The sequence below is a fragment of the Trachypithecus francoisi genome, unplaced genomic scaffold (assembly GCF_009764315.1).
Source record: "Trachypithecus francoisi isolate TF-2019V2 unplaced genomic scaffold, Tfra_2.0 Lachesis_group14, whole genome shotgun sequence".
In the NCBI taxonomy this organism is placed as follows: Eukaryota; Metazoa; Chordata; class Mammalia; order Primates; family Cercopithecidae; genus Trachypithecus; species Trachypithecus francoisi.
Genome location: NW_022681459.1, coordinates 50,867,903 through 50,893,713, shown reverse-complemented (window position 1 = coordinate 50,893,713; position 25,811 = coordinate 50,867,903). Strand labels below are relative to the sequence as shown.

The following is a 25,811-nucleotide window of genomic DNA, read 5'->3' as shown; positions in this document are numbered from 1 at the left end:
GATTACAGGTGTGGGCCACTAGCCCAGCTAAATTTTCTTTTGAGAGATGGGTTCTCCCTCTATTGCCCAGGCTGGTCTCAATCTCCTGGGCTCAAGCAATCCCCCCACCTTGGCCTCCCAAAGTCCTGGGATTACAGACATGAGCCACCATGTCCAGCCTCATCTTATTTAATATTTTTTTGGCCAGATGTGGTGGCTCACCCCTGTAATCCCAACATTTTGGGAGTGTTCACTTGAGGTCAGGAGTTCGAGACCAACCTGGCCAACATAGTGAAACCCCATCTCTACTAAAAATATAAAAAGTCAGGTGTGGTGGCAAGTGCCTGTAGTCCCAGCTACTCAGGAGGCTGAGGCAGGAGAGTCTCTTGAATCCGGGAGGCGGAGGTTGTAGTGAGACGAGATCGCACCACTGCACTCCAGCCTGGGTGACACAGTGAGATTCCATCTCAAAAAAATAATAATAATAATAATAAATAAATACAATAAAAATAAACTTGTGTTTTTCTGATGGGTGTGGTGGCATGTGCCTGTAATCCCAGACACTGAAACAGGACTGCTAGAGCCCAGGAAGGACCCCTGAATAACACAACAAGACCCCCATCTCAAAAATAATTAATTAAAAAGAAAATTTGAAAGTCTTGTTTCTCTAATCAGATAATAAATTCTTTTTTTTTTTTGAGACAGAGTTTTGCTCTTGTTGCCCAGGCTGGAGCGCAATGATGTGATCTTGGCTCACGGCAACCTCCGTCGCCTGGGTTCAACTGATTCTCTTGGCTCAGCCTCCTAAGTAGCTGGGATTACAGGCATGTACCACAAAGCCCGGTTTATTTTTTATTTTTAGTAGAGATGGGGTTTCTCCATGTTGGTCAGGCTGGTCTCGAACTCCCAACCTCAGGTGAACCACCCGCCTTGACCTCCCAAAGTGCTGGGATTACAGGTGTGAGCCACTGCACTCGGCCCAGATGATGAATTCTTGAGGCAGTGAAGCCTGTCTAATATTTCACTCCACCAACATTTGAGAGACTACTAGGTGCCAGTAGACATGCCAGAGAACTTTGGCATATAAAGGTTAAAGATGCATCCTTGCTGTGAGGGTGCTCACAGTCCAGTGACAAGGCACACAAGCAAGCGCACCTACCGCAGTGTGGGAACTGCTAATGAGTGCACAGATCCAGGGTGCCATGGAGGTACTTCCAGCCTAGTGGACCAGGAAGGCTCTCCAGAAGCAGGGAATCCTGAGACTAGAGCTGAGACCTGGATGAGTGGCTTGGGAAGGGGAAATGCAGGGTCTAGGCACCCCAGGTTACAGAGGACAGCATGTGTAAAGACATGGTGGCAAGAGAGAAGATAGCACATTGGGGAACAATGAGTGGTTTGCGTGGCGAGGACACTGGGGGTCAGTGGGGAACAACACATGGGAGAAGTGATGAAGAGAACTCCAGACTCAACTGCCTCTAGTGATTCCTCCACTCAGGTGTCCAACAGACTTCTCCCAAACGGACCTTCTTAATGTCCCCAACCTGCTTCTTCCCTGTCTTCCCCATCTCATAAATGGCACCACCATCTACCTAGCTGTTCAGTCCTTCTCTTTCCTTCACTCCTCACATCCAATCTACGAGCAAGTTCTGTGGACCCTATCCAGAAATGTGTCTCATACCTGCCCACATCCTTCCACTGTTATAGCTCTCACCTTAGTCCATACCACCATTTTCTTGCTAGACTATAGAGGATCTTCTAACTCACTTATCTGCTTTTACTCTTGACCCTGGAAATAACTCTCTATACCAGAGCCAGAAGGGCTGCAGCACTTAATGCTAAATGCCTATCCATTCTTCCCTTCTTCTGATTCTGTTCTGAAAGGCAAGAGACCCAACCAAAAGACAAAACTTCTCAGCCTCCATAGCAGCTACAAGTGACTAAAATCTGGCCTGTAACCTTTAAATGGAAGTGTTGTGTCCATAAAGGAAGCTGACTTGGTGGGAAGATACACCTCTCTTGTCTCTCGTCCCTTCCTCTCTCCTCTGCCTGGAATATGGATGTGATTATATCAGCTCTAGGTGGATCAGGGAAGCCCTACCCTGAGGATAGCAGAACAATAAGACACAAGGACACCAATAATGGTGACACTATTGTACCAACCATGAATTACATACCCTTGATTTCTTTTACATGACAGAGAAAAGTTGACCTTTGGCCATTAGAGCTGGTGATTTGGAGGGTTTTATTCAACAAAACACAACTGAATGAGTAGTGATCGTTTAAAAGCATAATTCAAGTATCACTCTCCCACTTAAAACCCATCGATGGATTCTAATTCTCCTTAGAAAAACTCTAAACTGGTTCTAACCACCTTGAAGGCCCCACATGGACTGGCTGGAACCTGCCTATCTCCTCACCAACATCATTCTCCCTGCCTGTCTGCAATGCTTCCACCACACTGACTTCTGAAAATTGTTTCTTCTGCCTGGAATACTGTTCACCCCAACATTTGTAAACTAGCTAAGTCTCACTATTCAGATACCTTTGCAGGAAAGCAAAGACACGATTATGGTGAGTACTCTGGCAATTAATTGGGTCATGTGTATATGCACACACATAAACATACACATATTTACAAACAATGTAAATACATCCAATGTAAACAATAGGAAATTACAAAAATGAAGTTCGTAGAGTGGTTCCCTCTGAGGACACATTGGGTCTTAACCAAGGGTGCTTTTACCCCTCAGGGGACATTTGGCAGGTCTGGAGACATTTCTGGCTGTCATAACTTGTAGATTTGTAGGGTGAAGGGTGGTGGGTGATACTAGCATCTAGTGAGTAGAGGCCAGGGATGCTGCTAAACATCCCGCAATGCACAAGACAACCCCCACAACATATTAACATTTTGGGCCAGGTAACTCTTTGCTCTGGAGGCCTGCTCTGGGTGTGTAGCATGTTTAGCAGGATTCTCACTAGATGCCAATGGCACAACCCCTCAGTTGTGACAACCAAATATGTCTTTAGACATTGTCAAAAGACCCCTAAAGGGAGCAAAATCAACCCTTCTCTCAGAGAAGGCATGGAGATGGGAACGAGCAAAGGTAGACATACAGTTTTACCAGCATGGGTAACGTTCATTGGCAAAGGTCTGTCTTCATGTTTATGACATTATCTTCCACAGGGCTTAACTTTTGCTATGTATGAATGGGCATGGCATTCTGCAGGCCAGATACTCTATCTTTCTGTTTGACATTAAACAGACCCCTTCAGAACAAAATGAAGATCAATTCCAAACTGGAGACATCCAACTGTAAAACAGTTTCAAGAGAACTTGATATTACTAGTTCCATGTGGGCAAACAGTAGCAGTCAAGAGCTTATCAGATTTTTGTTTGTGTTTTCTGTTTGTTTGTTTTTTAGACGGGGTCTTGCTGTATGTCACCCAGGCTGGAGTGCAATGATGCAATCATGACCCACTGCAGCTTCAAACTCCTGGGATCCGGTAATTCTCCCACCTCAGTTTCCTGAATAGCTGGGACCAGAGGCATCCATCACCATGCCTAGCTAATTTTTGTACAGGTGGGTCTCTCCATGTTGCCCAGGCTCGTCTTGAACTCCTGGGATAAAGCAATCTGCCCACCTTGGCGTCCTGCTCCGCCCTTGGTTTATTTTTGATTTTAGGACTTAGCCATAATGGGATGGGGAGATAAAACCAAAAAAGCATTTTATAAATCTTACCCTGGTATCTTCACTGATGTAACCACACATGACCTTCTCATTCTTAACCCACAGCTCACCAGCCTGTGCTCTGAAAGTATACACACACAAGTTATTATAAGTCTTACATGAAACCAATACATGCCTGGTGCAGTAGCTCACGCCTGTAATCCCAGCACTTTGGGAATACAAGGCAGGCGAATTACCTGAGGTCAGGAGTTTGACAACAGCCTGGACAACATGGTGAAACCCCATCTCTACTAAAAATCCAAAAAGATCAAACAGGCGTGGTGATGGGTACCTATCATCTCAGCTTCTCAAGAAGCTGAGGCAGAATCGCTTGAACTCAGGAGGCAGAGGTTTTGGTGAGCCGAGATCATGCCATTGCACTCCAGCCTGGGCAACAAGAGCAAAACTCCGTCTCAAAAGAGAAAAAAAAAGTGAAGAGTACGGCAGAAAAAGCATGGCTTTCAGACCTGACCAGCCTGGAGAGAAACTGGTCTAGGCAAGAATCCCAGCTGAGTGTCACTTACTAGGTGAATGGCCATAGTAAACTCATGAGGTTCATTGGCATTATCTTTAAAAATGAGACAATGGGCCAGGTGTGGTGACTCACACCTATAATAGCAACGCTTTGGAAGGCCAAGGTTGGCAGATCGCTTGAGCCCAGGAGTTGACACCAGCCCGGGCAGGATAGTGAGACCTGTCGCTACAAAAAATACAAAAAATTAGGCAGGTGTGGTGACACATGCTAGTCCTAGCTACCTAGGAGGTTGAGGTAGGAAGATCACTTGGGCCTCAGAGGTCAAGGCTATAGTGAGCTGTGATTGCACCACTACACTCCAGTTTCGGCAAAAGAATGAGACTGTCTCAAAAAAACAAACAAAACAAAAGAGACAATGAAGCCTACGCCTTCCAGAGCTGTTTTCTTTTTCTGTTTTTTTTTTTTTTTTTTTGAGATGGAGTCTCGCTCTGTTGCTCTGTCTGGAGGGCAGTGATCTCAGCTTACTGCAACCTCCGACTCCCTGGTTCAAGCGATTCTCCTGCCTCAGCCTCCTGAGTAGCTGGGACTACAGGCACACGTCACCATGCCCAGCTAATTTTTTGTATTTTTAGTAGAGATGAGGTTTCACCATGTTGGCCAGGATGGTCTCAATCTCCTGACCTTATGATCTGCCCACCTCGGCCTCCCAAACTGCTAGGTTTACAGGCGTGAGCCACCGCACCCAGCCTTCTACAGAGCTGTTTTCAAATTAAACCAGATTAATGTGCAGAAACTGTTCAGGACAGTGCGAGGATAGGAGGTGCTCAATTAAGTTTACTAGCAAGAAGCAGAACTATAGCAAGTATTAACACAAAATGCTATCCTGGAGAACAGTGGTAGCTGTTAGCTGAGCACCCTGTAATCAATCATCCCTCAACGAACCCCCTCAAGCCCTTATCTTCTACCAATTTCACTCTTTCTCCCAATCTGCTGCACCTAAACAATCAGTCCTCATAAAAAAGGAAGACAAAGGCTGGGTGCACACCTGTGGCTCACACCTGTAATCCCAGCACTTTGGGAGGCTGAGGTGGGCGGACCACGATGTCAGGAGTTTGAGACCAGCCTGGCCAACATGGTGAAATCCTGCCTCTACTGAAAACACAAAAAGTAGTCAGGCGTGGCAGCGGGCACCTGTAATCCCAGCTACTCGGGAGACTGAGGCAGAAGAATCACTTGAACCTGGAAGATGGAGGTTGCAGTGAGCTGAGATCGCGCCATTGCACTCCAGCCTGGGCAACAAGAGTAAAACTCTGTCTCAAAATAACAAAAAACAAAAAACAAAAAGCAAACAAAAAAAAGGAAGACAAAAATCAGATAAACGCCCAGAAAATGCTGTGTACTATGAGTTACAGCTCAGGCTACCTGGGAAATGCTGATCAATCAATCAATCCGTCTGGGTCTACCCCATGCCAAAATGAAGAAGGCTGAACCAGGCCTATGGCTTATACCAAGTGGGATGTTTTATCATACTCCTTTGCCCAGTTACGTCTGTGAATGAATAAGTGTCACAAGCCTGACCTGAGAAGAGATTTGTATTTATTTAATATTATAATAAGGAGGTCAAGCACAGTGGTTCACGCCTGTAATCAAGCACTTTGGGAGGCCGAGGTGGGTGGATCACAAGGTCAAGAGATCGAAACCATCCTGGCCAACATGGTGAAAACCCATATCTACTATCTTGCTATCTGCCCAGAGTGGCCTCAAATTCTTGGGCTTAAGAGATTCTCCTACGTCAGACTCCCAAGTAAGTGAAACTACAGGCACACACAGCCACACTCAGCTAATTTTTTTGTATTTTTAGTAAAGACGGGGTTTCACTATGTTGTCTAGGCTGGTCTTGCACTCCCGGACTCAAGCAATCTGCCCACTTAAGCCTCCCAAAGTGCTAGGATTATAGGCATGAGCCACCACACCCAGCCAGCTGTTTATAATCGTCAGAACCCCACATTAACAGGACCTCTAAAACAAGCTTGGTGTGGCCAGAGGTGGTGTGATCCCAGCACTTTGCGAGGCCGAGGTGGGCGGATTACCTGAGGTCGGGAGTTCAAGACCAGCCTGACAAACATGGTGAAACCCCATCTCTACTAAAAACACAAAATTAGCCAGGCATGGTGGCAGGTGCCTGTGATCGCAGCTACTCGAGAGGCTGAGGCAGGAGAATTGCTTAAGCCTGGGATGCAGAGGTTGCAGAGCTGAAATCACGCCACTGCACTCCAGCCTGGGTGACAGAGTGAGACTCATCTCAAAAAAAAAAAAAAGTTACAATGTGATCCAACAGGCTAGGGTTTAAGGTATTTTTTAAAAGCAAAATGTCAGTCAACAGGAAATAAGATTTTGCTACTATATATATATTTTATTGTTGTTGTTGTTTGTTTTGTTTTTTTGAGACGAGGTTTCATTCTTGTTGCCCGGGACGGAGTACAATGGCACGATCTTGGCTCACCACAACCTCCACCTCCTAGGTTCAAGCAATTCTCCTGCCTCCGCCTCCGGAGTAGCTGGGATTACAGGCACCTGCCATCACGCCTGGCTAATTTTTTGTATTTTTAGTAGCGACGGGGTTTCACCATGTTGGCCAGGCTGGTCTCAAACTCATGACCTCAGGTAATTCACCCGCCTCGGCCTCCCAAAGTGCTGGGATTACAGGTGTGAACCACCAAACCCAGTTCATATGTTCTTAACTATTTAACTATTACCAGATTGAAAGTTTAATTGCACAGAAATTCTTTGACTATTTACAATGACTTTATACAAATGACTATACTTTATTTTTCTCATAGTAGGCCCAAAGCATCTTTTTTCTCAGGCATTCACGAAGTCAGCAAAAGAAAGTAATCTTTGATCCAGTGTAGAAATACTGTAAGTCTTCTGGAGAAAAGATAGAAGACTGTAGTTTACATTTAACCATGCCTGAGCCAAATATCAGGACAGACCTTTAAAAGTCTAAAAGAGGCCAGCTGCAGTGGCTCATGCCTGTAATCTCAGCACTCTAGGGGGCTGAGCCAAGAGAATCGTTTGAGCCCAGGAGTTGGAAACCAGCCTGAGCAACATAGTGAGACCCTATCTCTACCAAAACGAAAAAAAAAAAAAAAGAGCCAGGCACGCTGGCATGCGCTTGTAGTCCTAGCTACTCAGAAGGCTGAGGTGGGAGTATTGCTTGGGCCTAGGAGGTTAAGGCTATAGTGAGGTATGATGGCACAACCGCATTCCAGCCTGGGCGATACAGGAAGCCCATCTCAAAAATAAATAAATAAAAATCAAGTTAAAAACTGACACTATGTGAGGGTTTTCTCTTCTCCATCCAGAACTGCGTATATGAGGGTATTCACATAGAGAAACAAAGAACTTAAAAAAGAAAGAGATCAGCCGGGCGTAGTGGCTCACATCTGTAATCTCATCACTTTTGGAGGCCAAGGTGTACAGATCACTTGAGGCCAGGAGTTCAACACCAGCCTGGCCAACATGGTGAGACCCCATGTCTACTAAAGAACAAAAATTAGCCAGGCATGGCGGTGCATGCCTGTAGTCCCAGTTATTCAGGAGGCTGAGGTAGGAGAATCACTTGAATATAATATGTGTGTGTGTATATATATATATATATATATATATAATTTAAAAATAAAAGAAGCAGCAATAGAAAAAAAAGAGAGAGATCTAAATAGGTTTCCAAACTAAGGCTGGCAAACTACATACAGTCAAGCCAACTCTCCCCTATCTCCTGTTTTCATATGGCCCACAGCTAAGAATGGCTGTTACATTTTTAAATGGTCGAAACACACAAACACACAGAATATGCAATAGACCTGAGATCTATTGTGACTCACAAAGTCTAAAATATTTATTAACTGGTCCTTCACAGAAGAATATTCTAAACCAACTATTCCATTTTGTAGATGTGAAGACTAAGGGTTTACCAGAGTTACCCAACATCACTTGAACCACTAAGCACAGTGATGGCTAAACACTGGCTCTGCAGATATAGATCCAGGCTTCCTGACCCCTAGATACCCATCCAGTAGAGATCTGCTGATATTGGAGGCATAAACCTAGGCTGCATTTTTTGTGCTGCTTGAGATTTAGTCACTTCTTGGGTTGTGCTTTAGTTGCTTGGATTTTTTAAAGAAAACTGACTCGCTAACACATTTTTCTTTGTTTTCAAAGATGGGGTCTCACTCTGTTGCCCAGGCTGGAGTGCAGTAATGCAATAATAGCTCACTGCAGCCTCAACCTGTGCTCGAGTGCTCCTCCCACCTGTTTCACAAGTACCTCAAACTAGAGAAGCCCTGACACCAACCCCGTTGAGTTTTTTTTGTTATTTTAGACAGAATCTGACTCTGTCACCCAGGCTAGGGGGCAGCAGAATGATCAAGGCTCACTACAGCCTTGAACCTCCCTGGATTCAGGTGATCCTTCCACCTGAGCCTCCTAAGTAACTGGGTCTATAGGCGCCATCATGCCCAGCTAATTTTTGTATTTTTTTGTAGGGAGGGGGTTTCAGCATATTGCCAGGTTGGTCTTGAACTCCCAGGCTCAAGTAAACTACCCACCTCAGTCTCCCAAAGTGCTGGGCTTACAGGCATGAGCCGCTGCACCTAGCCATAATTTTGTGTGTGTGTGTGTGTCACGGAATCTTGCTCTGTCACCAGGCTAGAGTGCAGTGGTGTGATCTCGACTCACTGAACCTCTGACTCCCTGGTTCAAGCGATTCTCCTGCTTCAGCCTCTTGAGTAGCTGGGATTACAGGCATGGGCCACCACACCCAGCTGATTTTTGTATTTTTAGTACAGACGAGGTTTCACCACGTTCAGGATGGTCTAGATCTCCTGACTTTGCGATCCACCTGCCACGGCCTCTCAAAGTCCTGGGATTACAGGCATGAGCCACCAAGTCCAGCAAAATATACACACACACACACACACACATATATATACACACACACACATATATATATATATATATTTTTTTTTGTATAGATGAGGTCTTGCTACGTTGTCCAGGCTGGTCTTAAACTCCTGGTCTCAAGTGATCCTCATGCCATAGTCATTTTACTTGGCTCGCCTCCAATGATTAACATCCTTTTTGTGGGGGAAAATGAAGCCTTTACCTTTTCTTTCTTTTTAGGATCAGTATTTCATTCTGGTCTAATAGCCCTAGTTGATGATGAAAAGTTATTTACAAAAAGATTCTGGCTAATAAATGTAGAAGGGATGACTGAATTAAAAAATCAACAAAAAAAGGAAAGAAAATCAACATTTTACAACAATCCTCAACGGATGAAACCACTAGGTGAAAAGTTGATGGGGACCAGGCGCAGTGGCTTATGCCTGTAATCCCAGCACTTTGCGGGGCTGAGGCAAGGGGATCACCTGAGATCAGGAGTTTTGAGACCAACCTGGCCAACGTGGTGAAACTCTATCTCCACTAAAAATGGGCATGGTGGTGTGCGCCTGCAGTCCTAGCTACTCAGGAGGCCGAGGCAGAAGAATTGCTTGAACCTGGGAGGCAGAGGTTACAGTGAGCCAAGATCGCACCACTGCGCTCCAGCCTGGGCGACAGAGTGAGACTCCGTCTCAACAACAACAAAAAAAAGTTGATGGGGATCTTTATGAGGGACTACACTGTACCCGGTGACCACGCTGACCAATCTTAGGATCACAAGTCAGTTAACAAGACATAAATACGCTGGGTGCGGTAGCTCACGCCTGTAATCCCAGCACTTTGGGAGTCCAAGGTGGGCAGTTCATGAGGTCAGGAGTTCAAGACGAGCCTGGCCAACGTGGTGAAACTCCATCTCCACTAAAAATACAAAAAAAAAATTTAAAAAAATTAGCTAGGTCTGGTGGCAGGTGCCTGTAATTCCAGCAACTCACAAGGCTGAGGCAGGATAACTGCTTGAAACCGGGAGGCGGAGGTTGCAGTCAGCCAAGGTCACGCCACTGCACTCCGGCCTGGGTGACAGAGCAAGAGTCCATCTCAGAAAAAAAAAGACACAAACATGATTGTGCATACACAGTAAATTTCAGGAAAGACACAAGTTGTTTCTGGAGAGAGGAATGTATATTTCATGAGATACTTTTCTGAACTATTTGAACGCTTAATTATGTGCATGTTGTACTTTTTTTTTTTTTTTGAGACAGTCTTACTCTGTGACCCAGGCTGGAGTGCAATGGCATGAAAATGTCTATCTCCCAGGGCTCAGGCGATCCCCCCACCTCAGCCTCCTGAGTAGCTGGGACTACAGTCACATGCTATCATGCCTGGCTGTTTTTTTTTTTTTTTTAAGAGACTATTTGTCATGTGGCCCAGGCTGGTCTTGAACTCTTGGGGCTCAAGCACACTCAGCCCACCTTGGCCTCTCAAAGTGCTGAGATCACAGGTGTGAGCCACCACACCTGAAATACTTTCTGAATTTTTTTTTTTTTTTTGAGGCAGGGTCTTGCTCACCCAGGCTGGAGTATAGTGGTATGATCCCAGCTCACTGCAGCCTCTACCTCCCGGGCTCAAGTGATCCTCCCACCTCTCAGCCTCCTGGGTAGCTGGACTACAGGTGCGTGTGTGTCACTATGCCCAGCTAATTTTTGTATTTTTTTGTAGAAATGGGCTCTCACTATATTGCCCAGGCTGGTCTTCAACTCCTGGGCTCAAGCAATAATCTATCCACCTCGGCATTCCAAAGTGTTGGGATTAGAAGCGTAAGCCACCACACCCAGCCACTTTTTGAATTTAAAGGGGATTTCAAAAAGTCCCTTTTTTCTTCACAAACTAAAATATAGAAATAGTTTTAATAAATCAACAGTGCAGCAATATATTTAAAAAGGTAACAAATCAGGAACCAATGTGCTAGTCATTTTGTTTCTAAACCTGTTTCCTAATGTGTAAAATAAGAAAGTATGATTCAATATGTTCATCTAGGGTTTTTCCAGTTGTAAAATCATGAGTCTCTATCTCCTTTTTTTTTTCTACTTCCTTTCTTACAAAATGCCAGGGGGCTTCATCAACTTCTTCCATTAAGCCTCAAACTACTATAGTGCATTTTGTTGTTTGTTTGAGCTACAACAATCTAACTTTTTTTTTTTTTTTGAGACAGAGTCTCACTGTGTCTCCCAGGCTGGACTGCAGTGGCGCGATCTTGGCTCGCTGCAAGCTCCGCCTCCCGGGTTCATGCCATTCTCCTGTCTCAGTCTCCCGAGCAGCTGGGACTATAGGCACCCGCCACTATGTCCGGCTAATTTTTTGTATTTTCAGTAGAGACGGGGTTTCACCGTGTTAGCCAGGATGGTCCTGATCTCCTGACCTCATGATCCGCCCACCTCAGCCTCCCAAAGTGCTGGGATTACAGGCGTGAGCCACTGTGGCCAGCCAACAATCTAACATTTTATACTCTTATAAATTTTATTGTATGGACATCCATATGCTTCCACTGCTTTATGTAGCCCAGTTACTGCATAGATAAGGCAAGAGTGATATAATATCTACCTGATGCCAGCAAACTCCACCTTCTGGGTGATATATGCACATGTGCTGACCTAAGAGGAGGGGGAGAGAGAGGGAGGGAAGGAGAGAGGGTGAGAAAGAGAAAGAGAGAGATTGATTAACATATTAAGGCCATGAAAACTCACAAACAAGAACTCCTAGCTTTCTAATCTCTTCTACCAACCCAAAGTTCAACTAGCTTGTGGGTAATAGACTTACCCCACAGGAAAACCTGTTAGGGTAGGTATGACAATAGGTGCTTAAAGAGTTTAGCAAGTATAGCTAATGGGAAAGACCAAGTGGATGATAAATGACCAGCTTTACAAATATACTGATCTTCACATATGTTTACATATATATCTGCATTTACAAACTCATTTAAATATCGTGTTGTTTCTCATTTTATCTCTCACTTTAGAAAATGGAACCCTCAACAAATAATCCCAGCTATTCCGGAGGCTGAGGCAGGAGAATCACTTGAACCTGGAAGGCAGAGGTTGTGGTGAGCGGAGATCATGCCATTGCACCCCAGCCTGGGCAACAAGAAAATTCCATGTCAAAAAAAAAAAAATTAGCTGGGCGTGGTGGTGGGTGCCTATAATTCCAGTTACTCAGGAGGCTGAGGCAGGAGAATCGCTTGAACCCAGGGGGCAGAGGTTGCAGTAAGCCAAGATCCCACCACTTCACTCCAGCCTGGGTGAAAGAGCAAAACTCCGTCTCGGGGTTAAAAAAAAAAACAAGGAATTCATGCTGAAAATGGGAGGAGGGTTCAGCAAAAAGCAGTGTGATCTGGAAGCCACAGGATCTGGGTTTCGGCCAAGGGTCAACTTACTATCTAGCCTTGGGCAATTATCTTAATTTCGCAATCTCAGTTTCTACCTCTATAAATTAGGGATAATAAATACCTGTCCATGAGGAGATGTGGGGAGCAAAGGGGAATCAAGTGAAAACCTGAAAACTAAGGTTCTATTCAAATGTAAAATACAGTATAACTTCCTATTTAAACCAAAAATGCTGAGTAAAAATCTGTAACAGTAAACAAATAAAAGATCAAAAAAACAATGAAAAGAGAATGGAAGAACACACAAGATGTTGACAATAATTGTAGATGCTGAAATCAGAAACAATTTTATATTCTTCTCCTATAATAAACAGGGATTATTCACATAACGGAAAAAAGTAACAGACTTTCAAAGAAAGCACATCTTACCAAACTTTTCTTTAGTCGCCACATATCCCCACGGCCAATATACTGGTCCTTAAAAGTTAACTCCACTAGGTCAAGGGTCACATCCTAAAAGGAATAATCAAATAATATCTCTGACATTACTTGCCACACTTTATAGTCACAAGGTAATGCCCACTTACCATGGAAAAAAACTTTTTGCAAAAAAGAAAACTACTGGAAGACCATTCAGTAGCAGAACTCTGATAAACAGAATTATATCCTGCCAAAGCAACTTGTCAGTATAGTTGGTAAATCTACAACTAATCCTACAGCCTCAGCAGCACGTTGAGTGTGAAGGGTAGTGGGGGACTCATTCTGTATTTTAGTCTGGATACTGGCACACAAACATGACACTGTGCTATGTACTTTATTTTCCTATTAATGTCAATAGCACTTTCTGAACAATAATTTTTATCTATTATAACATCACTTCCTAAAGAAAAATGAGAATGTTTTAAAATGTTAGTATTTTAATATAAAATTTTACATATAGTTTCATATACAAAAAATGGTTAGGACAAGCTTCAAGAAAAGCGGGCGTGGGTTTTAAATGCAACCTACATACTGCCTACATTCTAAACGACATATAGGCTATTTATTTATTTATTTATTTAGAGACAGGATGGTGCTTTGTTGCCCAGGCTGGAGTGCAGTGGCATGATCTCAGCTCACTCACTGCAGCCTCCGCCTCCTGGGCTCAAGTGACTCTCATGCCTCAGCCTCCCTAGTAGCTGGGACTACAGGGGTGCACCACCACACCCAGCTAAGTTTTGTATTTTTAGTAGACACAGGGTTCCACCATTTTGCCCAGGCTGGTCTCAAACTCCTGACCTCAAGTCACTCACCTGCCTTGGCCTCCCAAAGTACTGGGATTACAGGCATGGGCCACCACCTATGGCCTACATGTTTAGTTTAACAAGACAAGGTCTCGTTCTGTTGCCCAGGCTGAAATGCAATAGTGCAGCCATAAGCTCACTGCAGCCTCAATCTCCTGGGCTCAAGCAATCCTCCTGCTGCAGCCTTTCAAGCAGTTGAGACTACAGGCATATAAATACACCCAGCTAATCTTTTAGAAAAGTTTTAGTAGGCAGGACACGGTGGCTCCTGCCTATAATTCCAGCACTTTGGGAGGCCGAGGCAGGTGGATCAACTGAGGTCAGGAGTTCAAGACCAGCCTGGACAACATGGTGAAATCCCGTCTCTACAAAAATACAAAAATTAGCTGGGTGTGGTGGCAGGGGCCTGTGATCCTAGCTACTCAGGAGGCTGAGGCAGGAGAATGGCTTGAACCTGGGAGGCACAGGTTGCAGTGAGCCGAGATCATGCCACTGCCCTCCAGTCTGGGTGACAGAGTGAGACTCCATTTCAAAAAAAAAACAGAAAAGTTTTAATAAAGACAAGGTCTAGCTATGCTACTCAGGCTGGTCTTGAACTCCTGGCCTCAAGTGATCCTCCTGTCTCAGCCTCCTGATGTGCTGACATTACCACACCTAGCAGGTCACACATTTAGTAGTCTAACACTACACTTAAGTAACCTGTTGTTTCCTTGGTAATCTAACCTTGAGGAAGGGTGCTAATCATTCCAAAAAGATATTCAAGTCCAAAACAAAGACATACCTTAGGGTCTACGACATTAACATAGACATCTTGATAAGGTCTTAGCCGAAACACTTGAGTCACAGTCTGGTCCACACTGATAGTTTCTAAAACAGAAACAGTATCTGGCTCAGATACCACATTTTGAAAAAGCAGGTCCATATATTCTAATCTATAAATACTCAGACACTCAGTAAGCAACACAATTGATCATCTGACATGGGCAACACACAGTCTCTTCCTTTTAGGAGCTTAAAATTTAAACAATTCTCTGCTTTTTTAGGTGAAATAAGACCAGAGCTTAAGCAATCAAAAATGGAGAGAAAAACGGAGAAGGGAGGGAAAAGAAAGAATTTAAGAAGGAAGAGGCTGGGTATGGTGGCTCACACCTGTAATCCCAGCTCTTTGGGAGGTCTAGGCAGGAAGGTCACCTGAGGTCAGGAGTTCTAGACCAGCCTGGCCAACACGGTGAAACTCTGTCTCTACTAAAAATACAAGAATTAGCCAGGCATGATGGTGGGCGCCTGTAATCCAAGCTACTCGGGAGGCTGAGGCATAAAAATCGCTTGAACCCCAGAGGCAGAGGTTGTAGTGAGCTGAGATTGTACCACTGCACTCCAACCTGGGTGATAGAATGAGACTCTGTCTCAATAAATAAATAAATAAAATAAGAAGGAAGAAAAGAAAGTTCAAAGACCTGTAAAATTCCAGAAGAGGAAGGAGATCTCTTTGGAATGAAGTTATCAGTGGTAAAGAAGAAACAAACTTTTCAATGAGCCCTTAAGTCTGGTAAGAAACATAATAGGGAGGCCAGGCGCGGTGGCTCAAGCCTGTAATCCCAGCACTTTGGGAGGCTGAGACGGATGGATCATGAGGTCAGGAGATTGAGACCATCCTGGCTAACATGGTGAAACCCCGTCTCTACTAAAAATACAAAAAACTAGCCGGCCGAGGTGGCGGGCGCCTGTAGTCCCAGCTACTCGGGAGGCTGAGGCAGGAGAATGGCATAAACCCGGGAGGTGGAGCTTGCAGTGAGCTGAGATCCGGCCACTGCACCCCAGCCTGGGCAACAGAGTGAGACTCCATCTCAAAGAAAAAAAAGAAACATAACGGGACAGGAGATAAGGGGAAGGTATGAAGGTCATTTTTAGGATTAAGGTTTTATAGAATTCTTTTAAAATCTTCAAATTGGCTGAATGTGGTGGCTCACGCCTGTAATCCCAACACTTTAGGAGGCCAAGGCGGACAGATCACGAGGTCAGGAGTTCCAGACCAGCCTGACCAATATGGTGAAACCCCGCCTCTACTAAAAATACAAAAAAAATTGGTCAGGCATGGTGGTGCGCACCTGTAGTCCCAGCTACTCAGGAGGCAGAGGCAGGAGAATCACTTGAACCTGAGAGGTGGAGGTTGCAGTGAGCCAAGATCACGCCACTACACTCCAGCCTGGGTGACAGAGGGATACTCCATCTCAAAATAAAATAAAATAAAACATTTTTTAAAAAATTAAAACGTTTGGCCGGGCGCGGTGGCTCAAGCCTGTAATCCCAGCACTTTGGGAGGCCGAGACGGGCGGATCACGAGGTCAGGAGATCGAGACCATCCTGGCTAACATGGTGAAACCCCGTCTCTACTAAAAAATACAAAAAACTAGCCGGGCGACATGGCGGGCGCCTGTAGTCCCAGCTGCTTGGGAGGCTGAGGCAGGAGAATGGCGTAAACCCAGGAGGCGGAGCTTGCAGTGAGCTGAGACCCGGCCACTGCACTCCAGCCTGGGCGGCAGAGCGAGACTCCGTCTCAAAAAAAAAAAAAAAAAAAAAAAAAAAAAAAAAAAAAATTAAAACGTTAAATTTTTTTTTTTTTTTTTTGCTGCTCCTTGCAGAGCAGGGCTAATCCTTAGGCAGTGTAACCAGAGTAGCCAGGTTTTATAGAATGCTTTCTCCTCAAATTGAAACACTGAATGGTTAAATATGAGTGGGTAGCCAGGCATGGTGGCTCATGCCTGTAATCCTAGCACTTTAGGAGGCCAAAGCAGGAGGACTGCTTGGGCCCAGGGATCAAGACCAGCCTGAGTAAAAATTAAAAAACAAAAAGTAGCCAGGCAAGATCCTGTGGGCTGGGCGCCTGGGGTCTTAGCTACTCGGGAGGTGGAGATGGGAGATGGAGAATCACTTGCACCCAGGGAGGCTGAGGCTGCAGTGAGCCGTGACTGCACCACTGCACTCCAGTCTCGACAACAGAGAGGCCCTGTCTGAAAGAGAAAACAGAAAAAGGCAGGGGCAATGGTGCAGTGGCTCATGCCTGTAATCCCAGGACTTTGGGAGGTTGAGGCAGGCAGATCACCTGAGGTGAGGAGTTTGAGACCAGCCCGACCAAACATGGTGAAACCCCATCTCTACTAAAAATATAAAAATTAGGCCGGGCATGGTGGTTCATGCCTGTAATCCCAGCACTTTTGGAGGCTGAGGTGGGCAGATCACGAGGTCAGCAGTTCAAGACTAGCCTGGCCAACACAGTAAAACTCTGTCTCTACTAAAAATACAAAAATTAGCCGGGTGTGGTGGTACGCGCCTGTAGTCCCAGCTACTCGGGAGGCTGAGGCAGGAGAATCCCTTGAATCCAGGAGGCGAAGATTGCAGTGAGCTGAGACCACGTCATTGCACTCCATCCTGGGTGACAGAGTGAGACTTCCTCTCAAAAAAATGAAAATATAAATATAAAAATTAGCCAGGCATGGTGGTGTACACCTGTAGTCCTAACTACCTGGGAGGCTGAGGCAGGAGAATCACTTGAACCCAGGAGGCGCAGGTTGCAGTGAGCCAAGATCATGCCACTGCACTCCAGCTTCCAGCCTGGGCAACACAGTGAGACTCCATCTCTCAAAAAAACAGAAACAGAAAAAAAGAGTGGGTGACATCAAAGCCCTTTATTTAATTAATTAGCTTATTTGTTTAGAGATAAAGTTTTGCTCTTGCTGCCCAGGCTGGAGTGCAATGGCGCAATCTCAGCTCACCGCAACTTCTGCCTCCCAGATTCAAGCAGTTCTCCTGCCTCAGCTTCCTGAGTAGCTGGGATTACAAGCATGCGCCACAACGCCAGGTTAATTTTATATTTTTAGTAGAGATGGGGTTTCTCCATGTTGGTCAGGTTGGTCTCAAACTCCTGACCTCAGGTGATGCACCTACCTCAGCCTCCCAAAGTGCTGGGATTACAGGTGTCAGCCACTGCACCCAGCCACCAAAGCCCGTTAAAGCAACCCAGAATTTTTTTGTTTTTTTCTCTTAAGAACTATTTAAGAGTATCTTATTTACTGTCAATTAACATTCTGGTTCCTTGAACAGCATGGCATAGCGATAAGAGGGAAAAACAAAGGATCTGAATCCAGAATGAGTAAGCAGGAATCACCGCTTCTGGCTATGCCTAGACTGTATAGTCTGGCAGAGAATAAACTTCCTCACTCACTCAAGAGCTATTGGGAAGATAAAGCTAGATTACACAAAGCTCCCAGGACAGTGCCTTGCACATGTGGTGGGCAATCATCAATAAATATTTCTTCCTCCCCAATCCTTACTCACCCAGAGTAGGCATTTAACAAATAGTTTGTGAAAAAATGGGACAGATGTGGTGGATCACACCTGCAACCCCAGCATTTTGTGAGGTCAAGGTGTGAGGAACTCCACTTGAGGCCAGGAGTTCAAGACCAACCTGGGCAACAGGCAGGTTGTGTATTTCTTTTCTTTCTTTAGAGACGGAGTCTCGCTCTGTCGCCCAGGCTGGAGTGCAGTGGCGCAATCTTGGCTCACTGCAACCTCCGCCTCCCAGGTTCAAGTAATTCTCCTGCCTCAGCCTCCCGGGTAGCTAGGACTATAGGTGCATGCCGCCACACCTGGCTAATTTTTTGTATTTTAGTAAAGACAGGGTTTTACCGTTTTGCCCAGGCTGGTCGCAAACTCCTGAGCTCAGGCAATCCACCTGCCTCAGTCTCCCAAAGTGCTGTGATTACAGGCATGAGCCACCATGCCTGGCCTTTTTTTTTTTTGAGACAGTGTCTCTGTTGACCAGGCTAGAGTGCGGTGGCGCCATTATAGCTCACTGTAACCTCAAACTGTTGGGCTCAAATTATCCTTCCACCTCAACCTCCAGAGTAGCAGGGACTATAAGCGTCAACTTCACAATTTTTTTGTAGCGGGAACACAATTTGATAAGAAGAGAACTGCAGCCATAAAAAAATGAAATCACATCCACTGCAGCAACACGGATGGAGTTGGAGGCCACCGTTATCCTAAGTGAACTAACTCACAAACAGAAAACCAAATACTGCATGTTCTTACCTATAAGTGGGATGGAAATAATAGACACTTGGGACTCCAAAAAGAAGGATGGTGAAGAGAATGAGAGTTGAAAAATACAATGTTCAGACACAGATACAATGTTGTGTATCTGTATCTGTTCTGTCAGATATAAGGTTCACTGTGTGAGTAATGGGTACAATAAGCCCAATCCCCATCAGTACACAATATACCCATGTAACAAACATGCCCATGTACTGCCTGAATTGAAAATTAAATTAAAATATCTTTTAAAAAGAAAAGAATTACTTGCCCTCATCCCCTGAAATTATGAAGAGAGGTTTCTTACAGTTTCTGAGGCAGTAAATAAAAAATTCTAAGAATGATGTAATTCTTACCCTTCTGTAAATCTTCCTTAAGAGACTTGACCTGCAAAAGCAGAGGGCTGAAAAAGAAAGCAACGGAGAGTTGGGATACCGTGAGCAGTAACTCCCTAGCATCCTTCATCCCTCACAAAAGGCAAATAGGTCACTCTGGACAGTCTGTGACTTACAGCACAACAATGAGAGAAAGCTCCCTTAGAAACAAAGAAACTCCATATGCACCAAAGGAAATGGATAAACGCTACAGAACCCTTCAGTTGTCATCTCAACTTTAAAACCAGAAAGAGGCCAGGCACAGTGGCTCATGCCTATAATCCCAACACTTTGCAAGGCCAAGGCGGGTGGATTATCTGAAGTCAGGAGTTCGAGACCAGCCTGGCCAACATGGCGAAACCCTGTCTCTATTAAAAATACGAAAATTAGCCAGGTGTGGTGGTCCAGACCTGCAGTCCCAGCTACTCGACAGGCTGAGGCAGAAGAATCGCTTGAACCTGGGAGACAGAGGTTACAGTGAGCCGAGGTCACACCACCACACTCCATCCAGCCTGGGTGATAGAGTGAGACTCTGTGTCTTTAAAAAAAAAAAAAAAGGTTGGGCATGGCGCGGTAGCTCACGCCTGTAATCTCAGCACTTTAAGAGGCCAAGGCAGGCGAATCACAAGGTCAGGAGTTCGAAACCAGCCTGACCAAATGGTGAAACCCCGTCTCTACTGAAAATATAAAAATTAGCTGGGCGTGGTGGCGTGCACATATAATCCCAGCTACTCAGGAGGCTGAGGCAGGAGAATGGCTTGAACCCAGGAAGCGGAGGTTGCAGCAAACCGAGATCACACCATTGCACTTCAGCCTGGGTGACAGAGTGAGATTTCATCTCAAAAAAAACATAAAACAAAAAAAACGGCTGGGTATGGAGGCTCATGCCTGTAATCTCAGTACTTTGGGAGGCCTAGTAGGGTGGATGGCTTGAGACAAGCCTGGCCAATATGGTGAAACCCCACTCTCTACTAAAAAATACAAAAATTAGGCCAGCTGCAGTGCCTCATGCCTGTAATCTCAGCACACTGGGAGGCCAAGGCAGGTGGATTACCTGAGGTCAGGAGTTCAAGACCAGCCTGGGCAATATGGTGAAACCCTGTCTCTACTAAAAATGCAAAATTAGCTGGGTATGATGGCGCATGCCTGTAATCTCAGCTACTGGGGAGGCTGAGGCAGGAGAATCACCTAGGCCTGGGAGGCAGAGGTTGCAGTGAGCTGAGATTACACAACTGCACTCTAGCCTAGGTGACAGAGCTAGACTCCATCTCAAAAAAAAAAAAAAAAGAAAGAAAGAAGAGGAATGGACCACTTTTGAAAAATTATTTGTTGATCAAATCCTAGAAGGCATGAGCTTTTTGTTTTTAAAGACAGGGTCCCACTATGTTGCCCAGGCCAGTCTCTAACTCCCGGGCTCAAATGACCTACCCCACCTCAGCCTCCCAAAGTGCTGGAATTACAGGCTTGAGCCACCACAGTATGAACATTTTGAAAGGCAAAGAGAGCTATCTGCCCTTCAAACCCCTTGGACATCATTTGGAAACAGTGAATTGCCCAGTTTCATGGATCCTATGAGACACTCACCTGTATTCATCATTGGGGTGTGCAATCTCTACAATGTCTCCAAGCTTGATGTGAGGAAACACTTTGGGGTTCACAACTAGCTCATCATCTGAAAGACAATTCAACGACTTCAAGTAGAAAAACACTCATTAAGGCCGGGCGCAGTGGCTCAAGCCTGTAATCCCAGCACTTTGGGAGGCCGAGACGGGCGGATCACAAGGTCAGGAGATCGAGACCATCCTGGCTAACATGGTGAAACCCCGTCTCTACTAAAAAATACAAAAAAAAAAAAAAACTAGCTGGGCGAGGTGGCGGGCGCTTGTAGTCCCAGCTACTCGGGAGGCTGAGGCAGGAGAATGGCGTGAACCCGGGAGGCGGAGCTTGCAGTGAGCTGAGATCCGGCCACTGCACTCCAGCCTGGGCGACAGAGCGAGACTCCGTCTCAAAAAAAAAAGAAAAAAGAAAAACACTCATTAGATACATTGTGTATTTTCTCATTACTGATTCCTCACAACCCCATCAGGATGGTATTGCCACCCCATTGACAGATGAGGTTTTATTTTGAAACAAGGCTTACAGTGACTAATGGATTCGCACAGGAACACCAAGAGCAGTGGAGTGGGATGGTGCTCAGGTACCTTTGTCTTCATACTCCGTGCTCTCTTTACTACCACACTGCTTCCAGGGACAGAGCAGCCCTCAGTATCTGGGAATTAGGCTTCTGGACAGCCTTTTACCCCCTCAAATATTGTGTATCTGGCATACAACAGGAACAAAACAGGCTGGTTTCCATAGATATAGCACAATTCCTTACAGTTATGCAATGTTCAAAGAATTTCCCAAACAGTATCTTAATGTGACCCTCACAGTAAATCTTTAGATTTAACAGGAGTAAGAAAATAACCTCAGAGAGGCCAGGAGCAGTGGCTCATGCCTGTAATCTCAACACTTTGGGAGGCCGAGATGGATGGATCACCTGAGGTCAGGAGTTCAAGACCAGCCTGGCGAACATGGCGCAACCCCGTCTCTACTAAAAACACAAAAATTAGCCAGGCGTGGTGGTGGGCGCCTCTAATCCCAGCTACTTGGGAGACCGAGGCAGGAGAACCACTTGAACCCAGGAGGCGAAGGTTACAGTGAGCTGAAATCACACCACTGCACTCCAGCCTGAGCAACAGAGCGAGACTGCGTCTCAAAAAAAAAAATAAAATAAAATAAAAGGGATGTGGTTTCATGTTCATCTACCCCTGCCCCTCTACCAGGAATGGGGAGAACTCTCTCAAGCATTGCAAACTCAGAAGCATAAAGACAGAATGACTGTTTTGCTGTTTTAATTTGGGAGGAAAGACATCACCTTTAATTATGCTAATATCATGACAATTAAGTATATCTAGATTTCAAATATAACCAGATCCAACAAAAATTTAGCCTAATAAAATCAAACAATGGGTTACTCCCAAATTTTTGTTTGTTTTCTTTTAGAGATAAGGTCTTGTTGTTGCCTAGGCTGGCATACAGTGGCTATTGATAAGGACAATCCCACTATTGATCAGCACAGGAGTTTTGACCTGCTCTGTTTCCAACCTGAGGTGGTTCACATTTCCTAAGGCAACCTGGTGGTCCCCCACTCCTGGGAGGTCACTATACTGACGCAGAACTTATTTCAGACACCCAATCAACATAATGTCCTACAGTCTGAAACTCCTGGACCCAATCAACATAATGTCCTACAGTCTGAAACTCCTGGGCCCAAGTGATCTTCCTGTCCCAGCCTCTTGAGTAGCTGTGACTACAGGCACACACCACAGCACCCAGCATCCCTAATTTTATCTGCTATGTTTCCACTGACAGTTTCACGACAAATCCTCCGTGGAGCTTCCCCCCAATTTACACAGTCTCAATTAAGGTCCCTGAGAACACATTCCCTTCTGCTTGGTTTTATCATTTCCTTTTTGCATGTCTATCTTACAAAACTGAAAGCTCTTTAGGGACAAAGAACCTTGCGGTATTCATAATCATTGCATCTGGCACAGGTATACGCCCAATAAAGATCTGTTGGTTGTTTCTTTTTTATTATTATTATTATTTTTAAAGACAGGGCCTTGCTCTATTGCCCAGGCTATGCAGTGGCGTGATCTTGGCTCACAGCAACCTTTGCCTCCTGGGTTCAAGCAATTATCGTGCCTCAGCCTCCCTAGTAGCTGAGATTACAGGCACGCACTGCGACACCTGGCTAATTTTTGTATTTTTAGCAGAGATGAGGTTTCACTATGTTGGCCAGGCTAGTCCTGAACTCCTGACCTCATGTGATCTGCCCACCTTGGCCTCCCAAAACGCCAGGATTACAGTCATGAGCTACCATGTCCAGCTGTTAGTTGCATTTTGATCTATAGTCTTGCAGAAGACTGGATACAGCATCTAGCTACCTTTGTATTTTATACATAAAAATATGTATTTGTATACATTGTATATACTGTATTCTTCTCTCTGCCAAAAGTTATGTTTTATTCCACTCCACAAATACTTAGGCAATATCAACAGCATACAAAGTAATAACAATAGACTGTACATTTTAGCAGAAATTGTAGTTTAAATATAGCAATGCCTGTAGTCTGGTAATTATAACGGCTACATTTATTGAGCACAGAGTCTAATACTCTGCTAAATGCATTACATATGTCACCTTACTTAACCCTCACAGGGCTCTATGATAGAGAAACTATTGTTTTCCCTTTTTGGCAGTCCTTCCCCTCTGGAGGCTTATATCTACATAATGCAGAAGTAAATACACCCTAAAATACAACATTAAGAAGACTCATGTGGGGCGCGGTGGCTCATGCCTGTAATCCTAGCACTTTGGGAGGCCGAGGCGGGCAGACTGTCTGAGCTCAGGAGTTTGTGACCAGCCTGGGAAACATGGTGAAACCCTGTCTCTACTAAAATACAAAAAAAAAAAAAAAAATAGCTGGGCATGGCGGCATGCACCTGTAGTCCCAGCTACTCGGGAGGCTGAGGCAGCAGAATTGCTTGAACTTGGAAGGTGGAGGTTGCAGTGAGCTGAGATCATGCTGCTGCACTTCAGCCTGGCGACAGAGCGAGACTCTGTCTCAAAAAAAAATAAATAAGTCAATAAATAATAAAATAAAATGACTCATTATATTGTTAACTCCAATTTCTGAATAAGGCTGTTAAGACAAAATGGAAAATTACTCCCTCACAAAAGAAAAAAAAATTATACTAAGTGCCCTTTTATTCTTCAGATTTATGGACTCAAGGTGCTAAGGAGAGCTGGGTACAGTGGCTCATGCCTGTAATCTCAACTACTAGGGAGGCTGAGGTGGAAGGATCCTTTGAGCTCAGAAGTTCCAGACCAGCCTGGGCAAATGGGGGACCATGTCTCAAAAAAAAAAAAAAAAAAGAAAAGAAGGAAAAAAAAATAGATGTTAAGAGAAACTATTCTAAAGCCCTTCAACTTTCAGATAAGGTACACTAGGAGCTTGTTCAAGGTCACCAAGAAAATTAGAAGTAGAGCAGATATTCAGACTATAGTTCAGTGCAGGATACCATGCTGTATCCTGCCCCTTCTTCCCATGCCTAGAAGCCAGGCAAAAGTTCATGCTTTGATCATACTTGCTCTGTGCACATCTATGCTGCTTCTCTCTCACTCAATATAAAAACTGATACATAGTTTTAGTTTCTCTTACCTGCCAAACCAGTGCAGGCTGGAATTTTATGGAACATGCACGGAAGATTTGTAATAAACAATGCAATCCAACAAATGAAAGGTAGTAAACTGGCAGCACTCATAATGTGCCTTAAAAGTCTGAATGCAAATGCATTTAGAAGGGTCCTGCCATCCTCCTTGTTACTGCACGATAGCTGCGGCTTTAGTCTGTTTAGCTGCCTGTTTAGCCTCAATTGTCACGAGTCAGTATGTAATTTCACGGCATTGCACACACCAGAACCTCAGCCAACTTACAAAATCTCTAAAGACCAATCGATACTGACCACTGCCCCCAAAGCCCTTCTTGTGGATGACGAGTTTGTAGACCTTGGTTGTTCTCATGTTGCACTGTTTTTCCCTTTAGCTGTTCCAAGCTTGGGGGAGAGAAGTCATCTTGCCTCCCTGCCATTGAAATACAAACAAAAAGGTTGGAAAGTCAGACTTTTCCTTGCAACCACTCTTTGATTTTAGGCCAGTGAAGATACTGGTGTTGCTCTGCGGTGAAGCGGTGCCAAGCAACTCATGGATGAAGTCACTTCCCCAGTTACAAGGAGCAATGGAGAACAAACAGAACCACAGAATCCAAGAACTAAGGGGAATTCACGCCAGGGGCTAGTCAAGCCTTGGAGAAGGTATTCTATCACACCCCTAAAGGGGAAGCATTGCGGTGAATGGGTACTCATTACCTTGTCTCCATCTACACCAGTAACACCAGAACATTAAGGACATCTTAAAAGAGGTTAGCCCACTCATTTTGTAGATGATGAAAGTGTGAGTCACGGCAAGGGACTTGCTCAAGGTCACTTGAGACTAAGAGATACTCCCACCATCCTCATTTTGCTGCCAATGTCCTGAGCAAGGCGACCACAAAGAAAAGGAAGGCAGGAGTTCCTTCCCCAAACCTCGGTCTGTGTGAACTCTCAGCGTACCTTCCCCGACTCCATTTCACAGCTGAGGCCGCTGAGGCTCAGAGAGGGAGAGAGACTTGTCCAAGGTCACACAGCGGATTGGGAATGAGGCCCGGGACTCGAACCTGGGCCAAGGTCCCCTACCTCAAGCACCCCCCGCCCAGTCCCAAGTCTGGGGCGGGCAGCTCCACTCACCGAAGCTCTGGAGCCCCTTCCCGCCTCTGGCCGGGGCCCCGAGGGCTGGACCCTCTCCAGGTTCCCCGCGCCTCCTCCAGATTCCCCGCACCTCCTCCAGATACCCCGCCTACGCCCTCGCGGCCCGCGCTGCTTCCGCCCCTGAGCCTGAAGCGCCAGCAAAGCCCGCCCCGACCG

At 45.2% G+C, this 25,811-nt stretch overlaps 1 protein-coding gene across 17 annotated transcripts in view; it reads right to left on the bottom strand.

Moving 5' to 3' along the window:
- The window catches only part of DEPDC5 (DEP domain containing 5, GATOR1 subcomplex subunit), a 155,889-nt gene that overhangs the window by 129,068 nt on the left and 1,010 nt on the right, over positions 1-25,811 (bottom strand). For 4 of the 17 annotated variants that reach the window (XM_033233336.1, XM_033233345.1, XM_033233341.1 and 1 more), the window contains exons 1-8: positions 25,635-25,797; positions 24,816-24,933; positions 20,829-20,916; positions 19,227-19,273; positions 14,561-14,646; positions 12,926-13,009; positions 11,719-11,768; positions 3,720-3,789 (exon numbers count right to left, since the gene is read on the bottom strand). In XM_033233336.1, coding sequence (XP_033089227.1) covers positions 3,720-3,789; positions 11,719-11,768; positions 12,926-13,009; positions 14,561-14,646; positions 19,227-19,273; positions 20,829-20,916; positions 24,816-24,873 — 483 coding nt within the window. In that variant the 5' untranslated portion in view covers positions 24,874-24,933; positions 25,635-25,797. Of the gene's footprint in view, positions 1-3,719; positions 3,790-11,718; positions 11,769-12,925; positions 13,010-14,560; positions 14,647-19,226; positions 19,274-20,828; positions 20,917-24,815; positions 24,934-25,634; positions 25,804-25,811 lie in introns of those variants that run through there. The other 13 variants (XR_004442408.1, XM_033233349.1, XM_033233350.1 and 10 more) reach the window with 6 other exon arrangements.